Source organism: Serinus canaria, chromosome 3, assembly GCF_022539315.1.
Source record: "Serinus canaria isolate serCan28SL12 chromosome 3, serCan2020, whole genome shotgun sequence".
Lineage (NCBI taxonomy): Eukaryota > Metazoa > Chordata > Aves > Passeriformes > Fringillidae > Serinus > Serinus canaria.
Window position 1 is genome coordinate 38,578,125 of NC_066316.1, and position 21,459 is coordinate 38,599,583.

At 54.1% G+C, this 21,459-nt stretch overlaps 1 protein-coding gene across 2 annotated transcripts; it reads left to right on the forward strand.

Annotated features, from left to right (window-relative positions):
* Window positions 1-1,172: 1,172 nt before the first annotated feature.
* TMEM151B (transmembrane protein 151B) lies at window positions 1,173-20,823 on the forward strand. Of its 2 annotated transcripts, XR_007777110.1 has the most exons (3): window positions 1,173-1,321; window positions 8,356-10,818; window positions 15,674-20,823. XR_007777110.1 is itself a non-coding variant. In XM_030235423.2 (2 exons), the coding sequence occupies exons 1-2, from the start codon at window positions 1,229-1,231 to the stop codon at window positions 9,790-9,792; spliced, it is 1,530 nt and encodes a 509-aa protein (XP_030091283.1). In that variant the 5' UTR covers window positions 1,173-1,228; the 3' UTR covers window positions 9,793-20,823. The 2 variants fall into 2 exon arrangements, 1 of the variants encoding a protein (XP_030091283.1); XM_030235423.2 differs by having other exon boundaries at window positions 8,356-20,823.
* Window positions 20,824-21,459: the final 636 nt, after the last annotated feature.

Below are 21,459 nucleotides of genomic sequence, written 5' to 3' on the forward strand. Positions count from 1 at the left end.
AGTTCCCCTCGGATGCATCTCCTTGAGTGCGACCATCAGGCCTAGACACTGTTCCTTCCTCATCCCAGGCAATAGTGGACAAGGGCATGCCAATCATCCCATCGCCAAGGCTGAGCCTCCGAGCTCAGAAAAAGAGAAGAAGTTTCCAGCAAATTCTGCAGCTTATGATTCTCCCTAGTTTGGATCTGGGGAAGCACCTGCAGAAACACCTGATTACCTGACTGTCAAGGAAGCTGGGCTGTACCTGCAATATCCAGGTCTTGACAAGTATGGACCCTTCCCAAACTCTGTGTGTCCCCCCTGTGAGTTCAGGTTGAGGGTCCGAAGAGACTTTTCCACTCACTCCTGTAACCAAACATGTTAGCTCTGTGGAGAGATAAATTGCAGTTGGCTCTGCAATAGCTAGCTGAGAACCTTTGGGGCCGGCACAGATCACAGCAGGGAAGATCCTGCCCGACCTAAGGTTTTCCGTGAGTGCCAGCATCAGCACTGACGGTCAGCACTAACCCACTTCCTACCACCAGCTGCAGTGCCCACAGATTAGAAAAGCAGAGGGGGCACATGCAAAGTGCTCCCGGTTCTCCCGTTTCATCCAAAGGGAAGGAAAACCCACGGGACCCCTCACCTGTTCATCAGCTCTCCAGCTGGGACCGAAGACAGCCTGACGACCCCTCGGCGTGGCTGAGAGCAGGAGCTTTCCCCGACACTGCCGGGCGGCAGCTGCGCTCCCGGTGGGGGTCGGGAGGGGCTTCTGCCCCGGGCTCCCTCCCTCTCCGCTGCCGGCCGGCGCCTCAAGGTCACCCGCCGCTCCCCTCGGGCCGCCGCGGATCCCGCCGTGTCCCCATCCCCATCCCCATCCCATCCCCATCCCATCCCCATCCCATCCCATCCCATCCCATCCCATCCCATCCCATCCCATCCCATCCCATCCCATCCCATCCCATCCCATCCCCGTGCCGTTCCCCCCGCCTCCGCCGCGGCCCTCCCACCGCGGCTCTGCCCGCCCTCCGCCGCGTGTAGCGGCGCTGCGCTGCGGCGGGGCCGGGGCCGGGGCCGGCGGGCGGCCAGCGCTGCCGCCGAGCCGCGGCTGGGGGCGATGCCGCCGCGCCGCCCGCCCGCCGCGCCGCCCCGCCGCCCGCCCGGCTACCGGCGAGGCAGCGCCCGGCGGCGGGCGGGATAATGCGGCTGCCCAGCCCGCAGGCACCGCCAGCGGGGCGCCCCCGCCGCCATGTCCCCCCCGGCCTCGGCGGCCGCCGCCAGCGAAGGAGGCAGCAGCACGCCGGTACCTCCGGAGGAGGAGGCAGAGGGGGCGAGAGAGGAGGTGAGCAGAGCGGCCGCCCCCGGCCCGGGGCTGCCCCCTACCACCCTTCCTCCCCTTTTTGGGCGCTTTGCATGGCGCGTTCATTGACCGCCCCGCCGCGGGCCGGGCCGGGCTTTGCGCGCACAGGTACGGAGCCGCTCTCTTGGAGCCCCTCTCGCCCCGCTCCGGCTCCGGGGATGCGCGGCGGGGCGGGGGGGCACGGGGGGTTTGGGGGGCGAGGGTACCCAGCCGTCTGTCCGCGCCGCCGATGGGCTGCCCCGGTGCACCTCTTCTCCATCGCTCGCCAGTCACCTGGGGATCGCTGCAGAGCCTCCGCGGCTGGAAAGGAGGCAGCAGCCAGCGCCGTCCGGAGCGGGGGCCGGAGCTGGAGTGGCCGGGATGGAGGAGGAAGGGAAAAATCAGAAACGAGAAGCGCGGGGCACCGTTTGGGCTTACAGCCGCGGGCAGAGCGTGTTATGCCTAGGAGGAGTGGACGTGGAGACCCCCTCCTTGCTGTGCGCTGGCTTCTGGGGACATCCAGGATGTGGCACAGCTGGCTGGGTCACTGTGAGGCAGGACGCGGTGGGCAGCAGGGTAGAGGGCTTGGGGACATGGCAGAGCCAGGGGCTGTTGCTGGCGGCTGCTCCCAGCTAGAGAAGCGGAAGGTGCAGACTGGGGCAGGTCAGGTACCAGCACAGCCTTGCCTCCAGGTGTGCTGCAGTCTCCCTCAGCAGATGACTTTTCTGGAGTCCAGGCAGCAGATGCCAAAAAGGGTCAACAGCAGGGTGCCTTGTGCCTTGGGAGCACCACCGGGAGGCAGGAGTGCCAGCCCTTTTGTCTGCCTCTACAGATCCTGCTTGCAGCTTGGGCTTCCCAAGAAGAGAGAAGGCAACTGCACTGACTGGTGAGATTCACTTTATGCCATGGGGGTGCTGACCCATGGAGGGCAACTAGGCAGTGTAGGAAGAGCAGTGTTCTCCTGCAGGTGGTGGCCTGCCCTGTCTGGTGAGACCACAGCTCGAAGGGCAGCTTGGGGGGTACTCAGAAGCTGGTGCATCACTTCCCCTTCTGCTGATGAAAAGCTGCAGTTTGTGAGTGCTGCATAATCCTGGTATTCTCTGCCTCCTTGGCTTGGGCAGAACATGCATGCCCATGCACGATTATTCTATATATACAGACTTATATTTAGGTAGAAATAATTGCAGGAGAGGAATGCTGAAGTTCAAGGACTGGGAAGCTGCACAAATACTGTATACTCTGTCTGTTCCTCTCTTCCTGCCTGCATTCAATAACTCCTGATGATCTGAGCCCAGCTCTTCAAACAGATCCTGACGAGGGTAGCCAAACTGTGAGGTGCTTTTTTCACGTGAGGACGTGCTTGTGCCTTGCTGCGATGTGGTCTCTTACTGCTGGTGCTCTGGCAGTGCTGGTTCTACTTTCTAGATGGCACAGACTTTTCAGAGGTGCCAGAGCAAAAGCCAGTTTGGGTGAAAGAAGTGTAGCAGGGGCAGTGCCCAGACGAGTTTCCCTCACCTACAGTGCCCCCTGGCTCGCAGGGATTATAAGATTGTCCGGGCTTCAGTTACTCTGTGGTGGCTGCCAACGAGGGTGTCAGTATAATACTCCATGAGAGCAGGCAGAAGGGCTGTAGTCCATGACCTGCTCTGTTTAGGCTAAGGGTGTCCTTCTTGTGACCAGAAGCTATCACAGACTTGCGTGAAGCAGCTGGTGGAGGAGAGGGAAGCTGCAGCCTCTCGTGATGGTGCCATGCTTGCTGGTGTCTCATCTGATGCGATGAGGAGAGACTTTAGTGGCGAGCTTGGATTCATGGACTGACCTAGTACAATCCTCTTGTCTTCAGAACTACCGGGAGGGGAGAATGTTCCTCCTCCCCTCTAGTGCCTATGCAGTGCCATACAGGCTGTGCTATGTCCTCGTTTCCATCAGATCCAGCTGCTGGTGCCAGCATTGCCGAGTGTCCCTGCAGTGTGGCTCAATCCCACTTGTCAGGGTCCATTGGCCAGGGTGAGTGGTAAGCCAGAGGAGATGTCTGGAAAATGGGAAACTTGCCCTGTCCTGTTTGAAGGTGTCTCATCTTGATATCTCAGGTTGCTGTGTCTAGGAGCCAGGCAGGGATTCAGGTGCTTCTCATCTTATCCCAGCAAGGCAAGTAGCAAGAGCTACTAGCCAGAGCTGACTGAGCCCTTGTTCCATCTTGGCATCACATGCCTACACCCACACTTAGTGGTGGTGAACTGAATTTCACCCATCAGTGCATACTTGGAGGGTAGGATATGCCAAGGGACAAGCTCTTCAGCCTGGGAATGAGCAAAAACATGTCCTTGTCCTGCTGTTCAGGAGGGATCTGATGGAAGGAACCAGTCCTCCTCCAAGCTGCTGTGTAAAATGGAGACCTTGGTACAGCTGCAGGAGCTGACTGCTGGCAGGATTCCCTGGCTTGTCGATGCTCAGCCTTCCTCTGTCCTCTATAGTTGGCAACCCTGCCAGCCTGGGACTGAGCCACCTCTTTCTTGTAGGCAGGTAGTTCCTGAACCTGGGCTGTAGGCATGGCGTGTGTGATGTGGTATTTGCTGGGACCATCCTGGCCAGGAGTTGTCAATGTTTGTCCAGAGCCTTTGAAGACAGTGGTAATTCCTAGAAATGACTGGCTCCTCCCTAACTCCCTTTTTCTGGGGATTTGAGGTCAAAGGAATCAGGGCTTATTCATTTATTGCATGATGTAAGTGAATCCTGGGGAAGAGCCATGAAAACTGATGCTCAGGAGTCCCTCTGGAGTCCCCTGCAGGCTGCTGCCACCACCTGGCACTCGGGAGCTACCTGGGCCTTCAGGCTCCTGCTCTGGGGGCTTTTTTTGGGTTGTTTTTTCAGCCCTCTAGAGAGCTGTCTCTAGGACACCTAGCCCTCTTAACCCCAGGCTGTCTCGAAATATGAAGGTTTAGCATTCTGGAGATTTCACAGAGGTCTCTGCAGGGAGATGCAGGTGAGAGGCATGGGAGGTAATGACATGGAAACACTTGTTAAAAAAGGGGACAGTGGATGGGGCCAGGGCCAGGCTGTTACTAGGAACAGCTTGAAGAACTTGATGGGTTTTAGTATTCAGAGTTTAGTATTCAGGGGTGATTAAGGGATTTTGACCCATGTGCTTGGCCACTGACTGGGGCTGGGCAGGTTTGTCCCCTTGAGGCTGTTTTTTAAAAAGAGCATCCCCCAGACCTCAAAGGAGTTTAGTGCAAGCAGTGTTAGGGGTCCCCTCTCCTACTGCCTCTGCCCTGTGCATTGTGGGTGTCTCCTTTGCATCATGGCTGGTTGTGAGTCACCCCCTCCATCCCCTCCATCCCTCCCCATGCATCCCGAGCAGCAGCTGCAGGTGTGGGCCTCCACCTCTGTCCACTTCAGGAGCAGTGTCAGAGGCCAGTGCCAAGCAGGAGGGAGGGGAGGCCCAAGCAGCAGCCTACCCCTTGCCTTTCCCAAGGTGTGTCTCAGCACCTGCTAAGGGCTGCCCCATGCGTTCCCCGAGGTGAAGGGAAGCACAGGGAAGGGAGCTGGTTGGGAGGGATCCCACAACGGGTTCGGCTGAGCTATGGCCAGCCTTGCCCCCTAGCACTGCAGAGATGTTCCAGTGCAGCTGCAATAGCAGATTTGCTTACCACTCTCCAGTGCTGGAGCCTGAGCAGTGAGGGAGGCTCGGGTGATGGAGGGAAACCCTGTTTGCAGTGAAGTAGGGCAAGTCTTTTGCCTCATTCCATCAGACTGCAGCGGGCAGATGACAATGGCATTTATATCAGTGCCTGCTCTCCTCCCAGGGACACTGTTCTGAGACAGATTTCTCTTTCCCTGGCTTTTTCATCTGCTTGTTTGCTATGCTGGACTTATCCAAGGCTGGTTAAGAGATCAAGGAGACAATCTTATTCAGCTGCTTCTGCGGAGGAATCTGTGGAGCTGCTTGTTTGCTCCTGTGAGCCCTTTGCAGCCTGGGAGAGGAGCAGGGATGCTGCAGTTCCTACTGGGATTAGACTCTGCATCTGGCTCCTCCTCTGTCTCTGCTGTGGCTGTATCCCGTCACTGGCACTTGATCAGCTTTCGGAGCCCCCACCAGAGCAGCCGAGGTGTATGTGTTTTCTCTCAAAAGCCTAGGACTGGGCTGGGTTGTAAATAAACAGTTTACAGCAGGGGGTTAGTGTGACCCTGTAAAAGCGCTGCAGTATCTAAATACTGCGTAGTCCTAGGAGGAGACTAATGCATGGACTAGAGCCCTGCTAACACAGTTCCTGGAACCAAGCCTGGGCTGCATCGTGCTCCCTGCCCTGGGCGGGTAACCGCAGTGGGGCTTGCCTACATCTCTGCGGGGTGGCAGCCAGCATCTCCCTTCTCCTGCGACACAGGAGGAATGTCAGGGGCTGGGGACTGACTATGAGGTGGAATTTGCTTTTCTGAGACAGACGTGTCCAAAGACCTGTCATCCTGGTGCCCCTTCCCCAGCCGGCAAATGAATGAGCTGGATGCTTTGCTTTATTCCTTGTCCTGTTTGCATATCTGCCTCCTAAGCAAGGTGCTGTTTCTCAGCATTCACACTCCACAGACACCCCAGGTTTGGCATGTACCATTCCAAGGGCCCTGTTTAGACCCTCCCCACACTCCTTCTTTGGCTGAGCTGCTCCTTTAGATCCTCATAGTCAGAGCTGCCGCTGCCAGGGAAAGCCTGCAACGCGGAAGGCAGCAGTGAGAGAGGAAGCCTTTAGCTGCCTGGGCAGTGGTACAGGATTCCAACACGGGAGAGCCGTGCTGCAACCAAGCAAAGGCAGAGGAGTCTGAGCAGGCTCTTGTAACTGCAGCATTAACCTCAGAAGGGAGAGCACAGCTCGGGTGGCTCTGCCTCCTGAAAGGCCCCCCCTCTTTCTTCTCCTCATTCCCTTTTCTCTTGCCTGGGGTTGCCTCCTTGCTCCATGACTGTGAGGCTGCTGCAGTGGTCAGTTGCACTGGGAAGACTGGGCTGCACGTGTGTCTGTGCCAGCAGTGCCACCCTGCACCTCTGAGTTGCCTGCAGGCCAGCACCACCCCACCTGCCAGCCTTGGGCTCTGTCTGTCTGTCTCCAAGTCCTGCTCTCAGCTAGTGGCTTCAAAGAGAGGAGCTCAGTATTACTGATGGCTGGGAGTGCCAGTGGGATGTACCACCATTCCCGTTGCCAGCAGTGGTTTCTCTGGATGTGCTGCCTGCTCTGCTCATCATGGGCTGGCTGTTGGGGTGGGCAGGCAGGGGAGCTCTGTGCCTCTAGGAGGGAAAGCTCTGTTGGGCAGGATCCCTGAGTGCAGTGACAGAAGTCCCACTGGCAGGCTTTGACAAGGGTGGGGAGGAAAGATTGGCCTGTGGGACTCTAGAACACCAAGCCAGGAATGAGGGCCTCTTCAGAAGAGCAAGATGCATTTCTTAAATGAAAGAAGAGACTCAGGTCTGTCCTTAGACCTGCCAGTGCCCTTGTGATTTCTGGTTCTTGCTTTAATTTTCGTTTTCATACCAGAGTGAAAGTGCCCCTCCTGCTTCCTAGCAGTGTGAGCCCATTCAGTTGTTTGGGATTCCTGGCTGAGAGACCTCTCCAGCCCAGCATGCTCAGGAGTGGAGAATAATGGAGCCAGTCTTGGACTGCAGTGCTGTGAGCAGTGTCATTACAGCTGGTGTTGGCCCCTGCCACGGCAGTAGTGGGCTCAGGAGCTGCTGCTGCCTGCAGGTGCAGAGGGAGAGCAAAGCTTGAAGCCTCTGAGTGAATCTGGTGGCATCTGCACAAGGCTGGGGTTCTTGACCCCCTCTCTCAGGTTGCACCTTTGGAGATTGCTGGATGAAATCTTCTGTATAAGGAAGCAAATAGTTACTTTGTCTGTTCTTTCTTTGGGTAGGATGATGTCAGAGCTCACAGACAATGGATCAATATTTGAGACTTCACAGTGTTGCAGAGTGACAGAGGTTTCCTTAACCAAGTTTTTTTCATGGGTTTGTGTGAAACCCTGCACTGTACTGTGGTAAAGGCACCAGTGCAATCCCTGTAAAAAATTGTGTTGCTGAAGTTCTGCGTTTTCTTTACCATGAAAGACCTAAGAGCAGTTTTTTCCGAAGTGTGGACTGTCACATCTGAATCCCAGTGCAAGCAGGCACATTTGCCAGCAGCTGTGAGTGGCCTCTTGCCCTCCTTGCTGCTGCAGATTGGTAGGATGCTCCTCCCTTCCAGCCTGAGCACTTTTTAGGATGTTACTCCAAATTTGCTTTCTCTCCTACCAGAGGTAGCTCCATTTTAATAGTGGAAAAGTACTTTCTCATTGGTATGGTTTATAAAGCACTTGAGAAGCACTTCAGAGCTCCTTAGGCTGCCAAGTGTTGTAGTGGGAATTGTCATTACCAAACACAGATCTTCCCAGCTGCAGAAGATCTGTTTCTCCATGTCACGGGCACACCAGGCAGCTTGTGCCGCCCTGCTGGAGGAATTGGGATGTTACTCTTGGTCATTACTGGGAAGCGGGGGAGAGACTCGTGTGCAGTGGGATGAGCTGTGGTGAGGGGTTCAGGTGGGATGACATCAGTTAGAGCTGCCTGTGCTGGTGGGGTGGGTGCAAAATCTGAGGAATGTGGAGGAGATCACCCAGACTCTTATCTTGTGCTCCAATAGCTCTCCCTGGGAAGTGGTAATGGTAGGGTTTACTTCCTTTTGGGGAAGGGAGATGCTCAGGGTGCAGCTGACAGCGTTGTCTTTTGCCCCTCTCGCCCATGTCCAGCTGGGCTCTGTCTGTCTCCCAGGGAGGGGCAGAGCACCAGAAATGGAGATGGGGGTGATAGTTGCCTGCACTGCATGACTGTCATTCTGTGAGAGATCCCAGCCTCTGCCCTGCCCGCTGAGGCCAGGAGCCCCGTGGCATCTGCTGTTTGGTCTCTGTTCGCAGACCAGAGGTGCTACCACAGCACCCTGCTGCCTGCTCCCCTTCCCCTGCCACTGCAGCCTACTGACTCCTCTCTTGTTTTCTCTCTCCTTCTCCCCGGTGCCCCGGAGCAGCAGCGGCCAGTGAAGCAGTCTCTCAGCAAGTCCCTGTGCCGAGAGTCCCACTGGAAATGCCTGCTGCTGTCCCTCCTCATGTATGGCTGCATGGGAGCCATGACCTGGTGCCACGTCACCAAGGTGACCCGTCTGACCTTTGACAGCGCTTACAAGGGCAAGTCCATGATGTACCATGACAGCCCCTGCTCCAACGGCTACGTCTACATCCCTTTGGCTTTCCTGGTGATGCTCTACGTAGTGTACCTGGTGGAGTGCTGGCACTGCTACACGCGCAACGAGCTGCAGTACAAAGTGGACGTGGAGAGCGTGCACGAGCGCGTGCAGCGGATGCAGCAGGCGACCCCCTGCATCTGGTGGAAGGCCATCAGCTACCACTACGTGCGCAGGACCCGGCAGGTCACCCGCTACCGCAACGGGGACGCCTACACCACCACCCAGGTGTACCACGAGCGGGTCAACACCCATGTGGCAGAGGCCGAGTTTGATTATTCCAACTGTGGAGTCAAGGACATCTCCAAGGACCTTATTGACCTGGAGAGCTACCCAGCCACACGGCTCCGCTTCACCAAGTGTTTCAGCTTTGCCAACGTGGAGTCGGAGAACTCCTATCTGACCCAGCGGGCCCGCTTCTTCACCGAGAACGAGGGCCTAGACGATTACATGGAGGCCAGGGAGGGGATGCACCTCAAAAATGTGGACTTCAAGGAATACATGGTGGCCTTTTCTGACCCAGACAACCTGCCTTGGTATGTATCTCACTATGTCTTCTGGGTGGCAGCTCTGCTGACCCTATCCTGGCCCCTGCGGGTGCTAAATGAGTACCGCACCTCCTACGTCCATTACCACGTGGAAAAACTCTTTGGGTTCGATTACGTGGCGGTGACGCCGGCCGAGGAGCGCTCCTTCTGCCGGAGGATGCCCCGTGTCAACACGGTGGACAGCACCGAGCTGGAGTGGCACATCCGCTCCAACCAGCAGCTGGTGCCCAGCTACTCGGAGGCGGTCCTGATGGACTTGGTGGGGCTCTCCGGCTGCACCAGCTACTCTGCTTGCCGCTACGGGGGCTACCGGCAGAACTGCGAGCGCTGCCACAGGACTATAAGCAGCTCCTCCATCTTCTCCCGCAGTGCCCTGAGCATCTGCAACGGCAGTCCCAGGATTCCCTTCAGCAGCAGCCGCTTCTCCCTGGGCCGCTTGTACGGCTCGCGCCGCAGCTGCCTCTGGCAGAGCCGGAGCGGCAGCCTGAACGAGCAGAGCTGCCCCACTGAGCAGACACGCCTCTCCAGCCAGGTGACTGTGGAGGAGGAAGACCCCCCTCCTTACCAGGATGCCCTCTACTTCCCCGTCCTCATTGTACACCGCAACGAAGGCTGCCTGAACCACGACCACCGTCACCTCCATCGCAATGGGTCCTGCGTGGAGACCTCACTGTGAAAGCGGAATGCGGTGAGATCTCATTGTCCATTGCCTGGCCCAAGCCGGCGCAGGATATGGGGAGAGGAGCACAAGGGGGATAGCCCAGGAGGACATCAGGATGGAGTGGACATGGCATCCTGCTCCGGCAGCCAGCAAAAGCTTCCCCCGCTGTGGCTCTGACCTCCCAGAGGGGTGGATGCTGATGCTCCCCGTGACATGGCACAGAACTCTAGACCGATCACCACATGCAAAAAAAAAACAAAAAAAAAAAAAACAACCAAACCAACAGCAAAACCATAATTCATGGTATCAAGACCCAAAGGGGGGAAAAAAATGACAGGCCTGATGCAGGGAGGGGGTGGCTTTGGCTCCCAGTCCTGGCTCCAGGCTGGCTCATGCTCCAAGGAACCAGCAGCCACCAAAAAGCACCCTGCTGCACACCTGCCCACCCTGCTTCCCACACTGGAGCGAGATCCCTCACAGGGTGGAGGGGAGCAGGCCCCTTGGAGCAGGGTGTCACTGCCTGTGACAGAAGGTCATGGGTACCCAGGCACGTGGAGCTAAATGGCAGGTTAGAGCAAAGGCTGAAAGCCACGAATCCACCTCTTCCCCTTCCCCCTGACCATTCCCCACCCTCCCCACTTTTTTTTTTAGACCATGCTCCGACTGTTACTTTTTTCTCACTGCTGGGAATGGCATTGCCTTCAGAGGATTCCATGCTCAGCTCCTTAGAAAGTTTCGGTGTGCCAGCTGTGAGTCAGCGTCCCCTTGGTAAAGAGTTTTCTGTTTGGGCATGCAGCACCGGGGAAGGGATGAATGTGCAAATCCAGATGGAGCAGAGATCTGCAGCGCTACTGATGTGTTTGCTGGAGGAGGGCTCAGCTGGAAAGAGAAAACGGGAGGCCCCTGGTGACCTGGGGAAGGGGAAGAGGATGGCACTGGAACAGACATCATGGTATCAGGTGGCACATCAAGTGGTTGGGGACCCTTCCTGGCTTTGAAGTGAGTCCTAATTGGTTCAGCCAAGCATCAAGGAAGTCTCTGGTAGGTTCAGCTGCAGTTCACCTATTGATAATGGAGCAGCAGGTTGGTGCAAGTCTGCACAAGTGAATTTTGCATGAGATCCAGCTGGGCTCTGGCTGTGGACTCTGAGCTGCAGGCTCCTGGAAGCCTCATTTTGGCAGAGAGCTCTGAGGGGATAGGAGGGACAAATGCAGAAGCATGCTGGAGCATTGGGAACTTGGTCTGGGGAAAGGAGGATCAAAAGGATACTGTTTCTGTGGGACCCCACTGTTGGTGCAGGAGGCACTGCCAAGAGGGATGCTCTGCAGAACAGAGGCCGAGGATATTTTAGAGGAAAACCTGATTGAAACAAAACGTTTTGCACGACAGGGGTTTTTGCAGGGAGGTGTCAGGCTGTCAGAAGAGAGGTGATTTCTGTGTAGCTCATTAGCTACTGGGTTCTTCTGCCTTGCTCTTGTCAGGGCAGGTGGCTCTGAGCTTTGTGCTGCCCCTTCTACCCCGCTGGAAAGGGTCTCAGTGACATTGGGCAAAGAGCCTTCATGTCACTGAAGTTGCAACAGTGTTTGCAGCATGCACACACCCAGCTTTTCCTCATCCAGCAACACATCCCCGGATCTCTTGCATCTTTGTTCTCAGAAAAGCTGTCTCCTTTTCAGTCAGCTCTTTGGGGAGTGCATGCCAAATCAGCCAGAGATTTCTCCAGACAGCACTACTCCTCAGCTTCACCCCGCTTCCCGCACCAGCTGTGGCAAACAGAAGCTAAGAGCAGCACATCTTGGGTGACAAGGGCAAGTCCAGTGGCACCTGGGCGTTTGGTGTCTGCCTCCCCATCTGTCAGAGAAGGGCAAACAGCGAGGCACTGTATTTAGTCCAGCCATCTTCCTCCTGCTAGCCATTAATGAGGGGTCTGGCTCTCTCATCGTGCTGCTGTACTGCTTTGCCTCCCAGGTCTCGAGGAGGCTGCTAATGCACCCATGTACCACACTGGTCCTAGTTTTAAAGTCTCCTGCTGGCAAGCCTGGAGTGGTCAGCACCTGTGGGCATTGTAGGGCTCCACTCTTCATTTTCCTCAGAGCAGTCTGTTCTGTTCTGCTCTGTATGCCTTGCATATCCTGGTTAGTGTCTCTTGCCCTTCAAGTCGTCTTGTCCTCCTGGATCTCGGTGCCAAACTACAAACAATAGTGGTTTGAACACTAAAATCTCACTCTGTTTATGATTCTGTCTTAGCATCTGCTCGTACTTTCACTACCAGAGCTAGATGTTGGCTTAAAGAAGAGGGTCCCTTGGAGGACTGAGAAGCATAAGGTCTCTGGTGTAGGCACATCCCTCTCTGCATTTTGTTCTCATTATTTTTGGCATAGATTCAGACTGAGCGAAAGCAGCCCTGGGATTTCCTTGCTTAGTAATGACATTTGGCTTGCCGTGCACTCGTGCTTCTCTCTCCAAGGGCCTAATGTAAGCCAAGGCCAATGAGGAGTGTTCTCCTGACTCCAGGGAGATAATGGTGTGTGCTTGTATGTCCCAGCAATTGAGACCGTGGGGCTGCAATGGGTCATTAGTGAGGAATGAGGTCCCCGCTTGTCCTTCCTGACATGTTCTCTTTGAAATCTGCACTGTTGTTTAAATTAGGCTATAATGGCTCATCTTTCTATCTCCAGCCTCCAAGGTGCCTTGGACAGATGGATTTATCTCAGTCTTGGCAGGCCTTTTAGTTCCTTGGGGCAAAGACAGTCTTCACAACAGGGACAGATTAGCAGGGTCTCTATGCCCCCCAGCTTTTAGTACCTGCAGCAGAATTTCAGGCACCGTGTCCTTGGCTCTTTCTGGGGCTTTCCACGAGAATGCCTGGCCTTGTTCCTCTGGCCCCATTTTCACCTGTGAAGTCTTATTTTGGAGGTGGTCTATCCAGGTGGATCTTTGAGGCATGGCTGCTGTTCTGACCCACAGAATCCATACAGTCTTCCTGTCGCTGAACACCTTCCCTGTTGCCTGCTGCAGTCAGGTCCCAGCTGCAGGCCCAGTGCTACTATCTGTGGCTCGTCCAGACCCACAGTACCATGACCTCTCTAGTCAGTGTTCCCCACTGCATGCCAGGATTTCTCAGAGATCTCGTCCCTCATATTCTTGGTGCTACCCAAGGGCACCTGGTAGAACTGTCTCCCAGTCCATTCCATTCCATTTTTTCAAGGGTGAAGACATGACTCAGGCTCAGGAAAGGGAGATGGTGCACTTGGGCATGGTAGGGGAGCAGGACGGGGCAGCAGGAACAGGAGCTCCCTGGTGGCTTGACAGAGAAGTGGTGGAGTTGAAGAGGAGAAACTGAAACTAGGGCTCATCCTGGCATGTCTAGTCAGGCAGGAAAGTTCAGAGCAGAAAACTGGGCTCTCCTTTCTGTCTCCTGGCATGGGACACTACTCCTGGCATGGGACGCTACCAGCAAAGAGGGTTTCCTCCTAAGTGTTGGTGAGAGAACGCAGTGCCCTGGGCCAAGGGCAGCTGCTGTAATGCTCCGTATGGCTCAGGTTACGAACGCAGATAGCCAGAGATGGCCTGTCCCTGTTCTGGCACACGGCCTCTCCAGGGTGGAGTGGTCCCATCTCCTGGCACATACACACCACCCACCACAGCTCTGGGCTATGCAGCAGTCAGGTGCCTGCTCTTCTGGAGACTTGTGTCTGCTCTCTGCCGTATCCACGTTGGTGATGACGGTTCCTTTGGCAGGTCATTCGAGGGCTCAGTCTGCTCCTCTCAGGATAGCCTTCTCCCTTACATCTAACCTGAGTTCTCCCTGCTGTAGCTTAATCCCATTACTTCTCTTTCATTGACTGGTGAGTCTAATTGGCTCTGTTCCTTTTTCTCATGGCCTTCCTGACACAAGCAGGCCTCTTATCTGTAGCATTCTCTTCACCAAGCCCAGAGTCTTGATCTCACTTGGCAGATCCTGGCTTGAGTGGTGGTGCAGAAGTTTTCACTGTGTAGTGAGTCTGTCACTCCTGCTCTGAGCCTGGCCCGGGCAGGAGGGCCAAAGGTGCAAGCAATGCCTTGGTCTGTCAGGGTGGCTGTGTCCTCATTCCTGTTGCAGAAGATCTCTTGGAAGTGAGCGGATCTCACAGAGCTGCTGGCCACTTACACAAGGAAAGCAGGACAGCACGCATCACCCTCTGGGAAGGTCAGAGCTGGGTGCTTGTCAGTATGATGGGACAATAATTAGGAGGATCTCTGCAGTCAGATGGCTTTGTTTTTGTCCATGCATCATTGGAACACTGCAGTTTTCCACGGGCCGAGAGTCAGGCTCAGCATTGCACTTAGCAGCAGACCTTCCTCATATAGCAGAAGGAAGGAGGCAGGAATGCTACCAGCTCCTTTTTGTGGCCCTTCATGGTGCTAATGCAGCCCAGAAGAGGGATAGTCCTTACTTCTGCAAGGCTGGAGAATTGGTTTGGGCTATTTGGTGTTTCCCACTCTTCAATATACTCGTCAGGTACTTAAAAGCTCTCCAGCTTTTCTGAACTAGAGAAAAAGAGAGAGAGAGAGAGAAGTGTGTGAGAAGCTCTGGATTATCTGATCATCAAGACACATCACCACCTATTTATCTATCTTTCAACGCAGTGGAAGCTTCCCAAATAGTGCCTAGCACCTTGCTTGTGCAGAACCAGTTGATGACACCAACCAGCCCCGTGGTACTTCTTTGAGCCCTCTGTGTGTCATGTCTCACTCCACACCAAGGAGGGAGGTTTCAGGGAGGGCTGTCAGGGTGAGCAGCTGTAGGGGCATTCATTAGGATGGTGAGAGGGAATCTGAGCCTATGGCCAAGGCCAGGCCTTCCAGGCAAATACAGTATTAAGGCTAGGGAAGCTGCTGTTCATCTGTTGTCAAACAAATGCAACCCCCTTCCTTTCTGCTCCCCCTAAAATGCACATAAGAAATCCAGCTGGTCCCTGCCCTCTTTGCTGTTTCTTCACTCAAGAGGCTGCAGAGTCATTTAATGAGTGATGAATGCCCATGGGGTGAGAACTGCAGGAAAATATTTATGAAGTGGAAGTTTAAGAAAGATAGTAAATGCCAGTAAAACAGCACCTGCTTATTAGCAGGTGGGACAAATAATGCCTTTTAAGCTCTCCTTCCAGCCTTTCTAACCACGGCTTCAGTACTGCTGTCTAATGTCACCAGGGTGCTGCCTTTAGCAGGGGACAGACTTTGCTGCAGTGTGCTCCTACTCTGCTGCAGTTGCTGTAGGGGCTGGGTCTGAAATGCCACACCAGCACCAAGATGTTGTTACCAAAGCTCTGTAAGTCTCAAGTTGGCATATGTCCTTCTGATCATATTTCATTCATATTCAGTGTTTAGAATAAAGTCTGTAGGAATATGATCTGGATCCAGGTAATGTCAGAAATGAAACACAGCTTCAGTGATAGCTCTCTCTGGTGCTGCTGCTTCCTATGATGCACTTGGGCCTACACTCTCCACTGAGCCACGTATGCATGGGGACCAAAGGCTGGTTCATAGGACCTGGGACCCCAGTGGGGCTTGGGGCTGAGCCTGCCTAGGGCTGTTTTCCCTATGTTTTCCCACATTTCCAGAATGTGGGCATTCTGGAAAAAGTGGAAAGGGGTCATAGTCACACTTCAGGTAGAAATTAATGGGCTATGTTCATTCCTAGAGTAATTTTACTGAAGCCAGTGGTACTATACTAATGTGAGGCTGGCTTAGCAGCTCCTCAGAGGGGTCTGTCCCCAAGTCCAGAAAAATTGATCTGTCACAGTGCTCCTTTGATGCATAGATTTTATGTTGGGACTTGGCCAACATGAATGAATGTTGAATGTCTGTAGTTTCAACAAGCAGTGGGTTGAATTTGTTCTGCTCTACTGCCTCACAGCTGCTCTGCCAAGGGGAACATTATGGATGTGATCTCGTCAACTCCCTCAAAAGTAAGCTAACAAGCAAATTGACCTCCACAGCACCTCCACAGCACCGGGAGAGGAGCTTTCTCCCATGGGACCGTAGCCTTTCTGCCTCTGAGCTAAGAGGTCCCAAGAACAGAACTGAACCTGCAAGACCCATGGCCTCGTGGCCTGCCCTTCCTCCTTCCCTCCTTACCTCATGTCTGTCTTGGGGGAGGGACAGTTTCCCTGCGGAGTTCAACAGGCTCCTCTTCCTGCGGCTCATGAACAGGCTCTACTAACAGGTATATCATCCACCTATGCAACTCTTCCAGAAGCTGCCAGATTTTCAGGAGCCCATTACAGTGTGCAGCATGGCCATCCAGCACTGAGATTAAGCACAGCGGCTGCTGGAAAGCTAAGTGGGTTTTATTCCTCCCCCATTCCCCAGGAGGACTCTTTTTGTTGGGCCATTTTGTTTGTTCGTTCGTTTGTTTGATTTTTGTAAACTTCATTTGGGGGAAATGAAGCTCGTGAGAAATTGGTGCCCATCCTGAACCCTCCCCAGTCCTTTGAACTCTGTGAAATGGATGGATCACCTACTGTGATTATAATTTAGTGGATTTTGTAGAACAAAATAACTTCACACACAGACACATGAGGTTCTTTCACTCTCCATCAGCACAAACTGCAATCTTAGCTACTCACATTAGTGAAAGAAAAAGCCTAGCTAGACTGTGGTGAGATGACGTAGTGCTTTGTATCAGTCCCATGGTCCCAACGTCCATTAGCAGCGCCGTCAGCTGCCGTGACATGAATTCAGACTTTGGATGGCAGCCCATGAACCAGTCAGGGTGAAAATTTGGAAAATCCCAAGCCTGAGTCTATGCACATTTCCAGAAGCAGATGGAGACGGAGGATCAGCTGAAAGCAGGCATCACCTCCTGCTCGGCCCTGGCAGAAGCTGGTGGGCTCTGTTTGTGCTGCACCTGCCCCCAGGAAGAGCCTGTCCCCAGGGGCCGAGCAGAGGGGAGCGAGAGCAGCAGTGTGTCTGATGGAGCAGCACTTCTCAGCTGCCTGGGGAAACAGCAGTGACAGCCAGACCCCAAAATAACAGGATTTCACTTTGGGAATGCCAACGGCTTTTTCAAACTGAAATGCCACAGGAAGGCCTTAACAGCTGTTAGGAATGTTTCACATTGCTGTTCCTTGCTTAAAGAAATTTTAAAAAATGATTTTTGGTTATGATGTGGGTTGACACTCTCCACCCCTTCCATCTCTGTTAGTAATGTGCCATGCTGGTGGAGAAGGAATGCCCAAAGCAGATCAGGATGGTGGCCCTGTAGCTTTGCAGTGGGATTGGTTGATCAGGAATGAAAGCCAGAGTTAAAAACCTTTCTCTGCCCCTGGAGGTGTGACGTGGCTCTCCACCCAGACGTGGCAGGGTGGGGTTCTGCATGCTCGTGCACAGCCGGCATCTGTGGCCCTTCGGAAGGTTGACATGTTTGTGGCTTTGGTGTGGTGACACCCATCCACCCTTGCAGCAAGGGCTTTTCAGGGTGACAGAGCATTGCTTGTTCTTTGTGAGAGGAAATTCCTGACCTGATTTCTATGAGGAGATGGTGTGAAGTGTCACATTTGCTGCAGAGAGTGGCAGGGAGCAGGGATAAAAGCATGGAGCAAGCTGTGTTTGAGAACAAGTTAATCCATTGCTGGCCATCTGAAACTGGAGAGCTGCCGGATCTGCTCCCTGGACAATGCTTTGCAGCTCTTCTCACTCTGCCCAACCCTGATGTGCAAACTGTCATTCCTCTGAGCTAGCCAAAGCACTCCCCTTCCCTGAACTCCTCCGAGGCCGTGCATTCCCATCATTTTGGTCCCTCCCTGCTGGGCGCCATGAAATGCCAGCAGATGCATGATGACCACAGGCATGCTGGTGGCCAGACCTCACCATACCCTGCCTGTGCACAGCCTTCAGCAGCGCTCCCTGCCCTGGCGTGCCTACTGCTTGCTTGCTGCAGTGCAACCACAGCACATCCTGCCACCACTTTGGCATCACTTGGTGCTTCCCCAGAGAATTTCGCAGCACTTGTCCGAAGTTAGAAAACAGAAGGCCTTGATGTTTTGGTGGTCCTGGTCTCCAGACCAGGGAGGAGAGGAGAGGCAGGTCAGCTGTTGTGGCAGTGAGAGAACAGGGGACAGCATCATGGTGAAAGCAGCATAACTGCTGAAGTAGTCTGCAAACATGGGCTCTGTGCTTCTCTGCTGGGGCTGAGGGCAGCTGGCAGAGGGCAGAATAGGATGTGAATGCTCAGCAAGACATGGGAGGAAGAGAGCTGACTGAGAACCTCTGTAAAGGGTGGTGGTTTTTACAGGAGACAGAAGGCAAAATGGGGCAGGAGGGTGCAGTGCACTGTTGGAGCCACGGTGCTGCAAGGCAGGGAGGGTGGGGGGGAAATGGAGCAGGGCATTTGATAGAGAAGCTCAGGAACAGAGTGGGCTTTCAAGGCAATCTGTGCATGCTCTGGCTGAGGAGAAAGGCAGGAGGTATTCCTTAGCTGAGGTGCCCAGGCCATGTCGCACTGCGTTGTTGGAGCAGCAATGCCGCCTCCAAGCCCAGCAGTGACAGCTTGAGCACGTGTCATCAACCACGATGGCCACAAGGTGTAAATGTCACTAATGAATAAATTGCCTTGTGCCTTGGAGAGGCTAATCCATCACAGCCAGAGACAGGGATCTGACAAGCCTGGCTATTTCAGGCATGCCCTGTAGGGAGGAGGAACGCTTCATTTCTGAGCCGTCCCCTCCACCTAGGGAAGCTGATGCAGGGCTTGGCTCTGCGCCACTTCCCATCTTCCCAGCCACACAAGCTCAGGCTTCATCCCTCTTCACTGCAACTGAAGAAGCACGAAGGGATCTAGATTAGTCAAAAGTACCCTGTCAGCAGGGTGCTACATGAGCTAGCTGGTGATTGAGGTTGGAGGGAAGCTGTTAGACAGAGGGCACACCTGCTGTAGGGGTGATGGAATACAGTGGTGGGTCTCCAGTGATTGGGAGAGCTCATGTTAGTTGTCTGGGTGTGTTTCAGGGCAGGAGTGCTTGGCACTATGTTTTAGAAGCGTGCTTTTTCTCCTCATCCCACTGTGCTGTCCCACAGGCAATGCACAGGACCCCCATTTTCAGGACCCCCCGTGTGTGAACCCCAGCCACCAGCACCCTGGCTGACTCTGCAGAGGGCCAGCAGGTACCAAATGGAAAGGGACAGCTCAGCCTAGACAAATCCAGCTCCATGGGAGCAAAGGGAGGCTGAACACAGCAACCGTTTCTGTGCACAGCCTCTGCTCATCCTTGTGGCAGCCTGCTCCTCCTCCCCCAAGTCAGTGTTAAAAATCAACCTGCCATCCTGTTTGTGACATATGCCAGTGTGACACCTTGCAAATCGATGCCTGGGTCTCTGTGAGCAGAAACCGCCAGGCTCGGGAAGCTGGCCACTGTCTCCTGCTGCCGTGTGCGCTCTGCTCAGAGCAGCAGGAGCCGGGCTCGCCATCTGCTGTGGGAGGGAGCCAGCCGGGTGCCCTGCTCCGGCCTGATGGGACACGCCCGCACAGCCCGAGGGAGAGCCCTCGGCTCATTCCCCCTTCTTTACCTTCCGGCCACCCCTGTCTCTCTGGCACAGACCCATGGGTGAGGGGTGCTCCCAGCCTGATTCTGCTGAGTGCCGCTCGTGCTGTGTTGGTGGGTGGTGGCAGTGCCCGAGCTTGTTCCCTCCTCCAGAGGGAGGCCCACAAATGACCCCCCCTCCTCAGAGCCTGCCAGTACTCCTTGGAGATGGATCTCATGGGAGATCTAAGGTATTTGTTCTGGCCCTACACTCAGCACAGAGTGCTGACCCAGAGCTGATCCAGAGCTGACCCAGAGAGCTGACAAGTGACCCACCAACAGCAGGAATGTTCACACTCCAACAATCTGCTGTTGCTGTCTGGCCAGAGTGTGTGACATTTGAAATGGTTTCAACCTGTGCAGACTGGCAGATAGTTGACTGTTGGTCTTGGGTGTGGGCAAGTGCTGCAGGCTGCTTGGTTTGGACTTTGCTTTTTGGCCAAGAGATGGATGGGAGAGAGGGCAAAAAGTTCTCCAGGCAACAGATACCTGTCCAGGCATCCCTTCACTGACAGCCCAGGAGTGGGTTTGAAGGGTGCTTAAATGGTGTTAATGGTCTCAAGCTGTTAGCAGGAAAATGAGCAGTGAATATCCTTAGAAAAGCAAGTCAGAAGCTGTTCTGGTGATGACATGTTTTCCCAAGCCCTTTTCTTTCTATCCCTTGTCCTCACTGGTTCTGGTAGCCAATTCCTCCTCATGTGTCTGCTAGCATGTCTGCAGGATCTCATTGCTGCCCTCCAAGCATGAGCTTTCATTATACAACTGGCTAACCAGCTGCAGCCCCGTCCTTGGAGCTACAGGCAGGCTTGCCTAGGACCAGACCACCCCCATTAAACCCCCACCCTCGCTGCTGGAGCTGTTGCTTCATCAGCCTGATGCTGATCTGGGTCTTTTCTGCTGTTTCTGAACATGAGTTCTCATCTCATTGAGGTGTGTCATCCAGTGAAAATATTTTGTAAATGCAAATAAAAATAAATAAGTATATTCAATACCTCGGTCTCGAGGATGGGAAACAAGTAGTGGGAGTTGCCCAGGTAGGGATGTTTCACAGCTGCTACTGCTGGTTAGGAATTCTTCTGGACGTGTCCATCAGTAGTTGGGAAGGGAACTACGCAAACCTGTGAGGGCTTAGGGCTGAGCCCTGTCAGCACCCTGCTGCCAGGGCAGCCCTGCACTCCATCCTTTCTGATCTATGTGGGCGTGACACGGTGCAGGTAAGGCTCCTGTCAGCCAGGGGCCAGCAGCACCTTGGTGTCTGTATCCATCAGGCAGGGCAAGGCAGAAGCGGGTATGTGGTGAATAAATCCTTTTGTGAACACTGGGAAACGGTTTTTACTTTTCAACTCTGTCAATATGATCTAGCTCTGTCTGTCTCTCTATATATGTACAAACAGTATATCACAATGTTGCCTTTTTTGTTGGAAATATCAAAGTACAAAGATTGTAAACCAAATCGGTGTAATAAAAGTTTCAGATGATTCACTGAGGTGGTTGCCAGCAGTGGGTCTGTGAGCACTGGTGTTGGGCAGGGCTGGGAGGCATGGGAAGCTCCTGTGTTTCCCAGAGGGTGGGAGGGGATGGAAATCAACCCACTTGCTTAATTCCCTGATATCTCCTGAGCAGGGTGGTCAGTGGACCAACTCACTCAAGTATGTGCCTTGTCCCATCCTCAGGTGCCTACAGCCTGTAGAGCAAAAGGAACCTGCTCCATTTTGCTCCAAGCCCAAGGAAGCTGCACTGTTTTCAAACTTGTGAGCTATGTGGGCCAGCAGTCCTGAAGGGACCCCTGTGGCTTGAAGTTATGGAAAACACAGATTGTTTTGGACAGGTTTGCACAGAAGAGCACTACTAGGTAAGATAAGCATCTGATTGTAAAGAATTCACCGTTGCAAAGCAGGCTAGCACTGATTAAAAGCAGAGCAGCCCAAAGGAGGAAACCATGGTGGTGAGACCTCTTTGAGTTATTGAATTTATTTACTTTTCACCACCCATATCAGACTCCAGAGAGATTTACTATAAATTCAAATAGATTATTGAGCAGAGCAAAAGCCAGAAAAAGCTGCTGAGGAGCTAGAAACAACATTCCCTCAATCCTCTATGCCTCTCACATCCCCTTCAGCAA

Coding starts and splice junctions, on each gene's coding strand:
- TMEM151B (XM_030235423.2), top strand. CDS start 1,229: ATGTCCCCCCCGGCCTCGGCGGCCGCCGCCAGCGAAGGAGGCAGCAGC. Junction 1,322..8,355: donor CAGAGGGGGCGAGAGAGGAG/GTGAGCAGAGCG, acceptor GCCCCGGAGCAG/CAGCGGCCAGTGAAGCAGTC.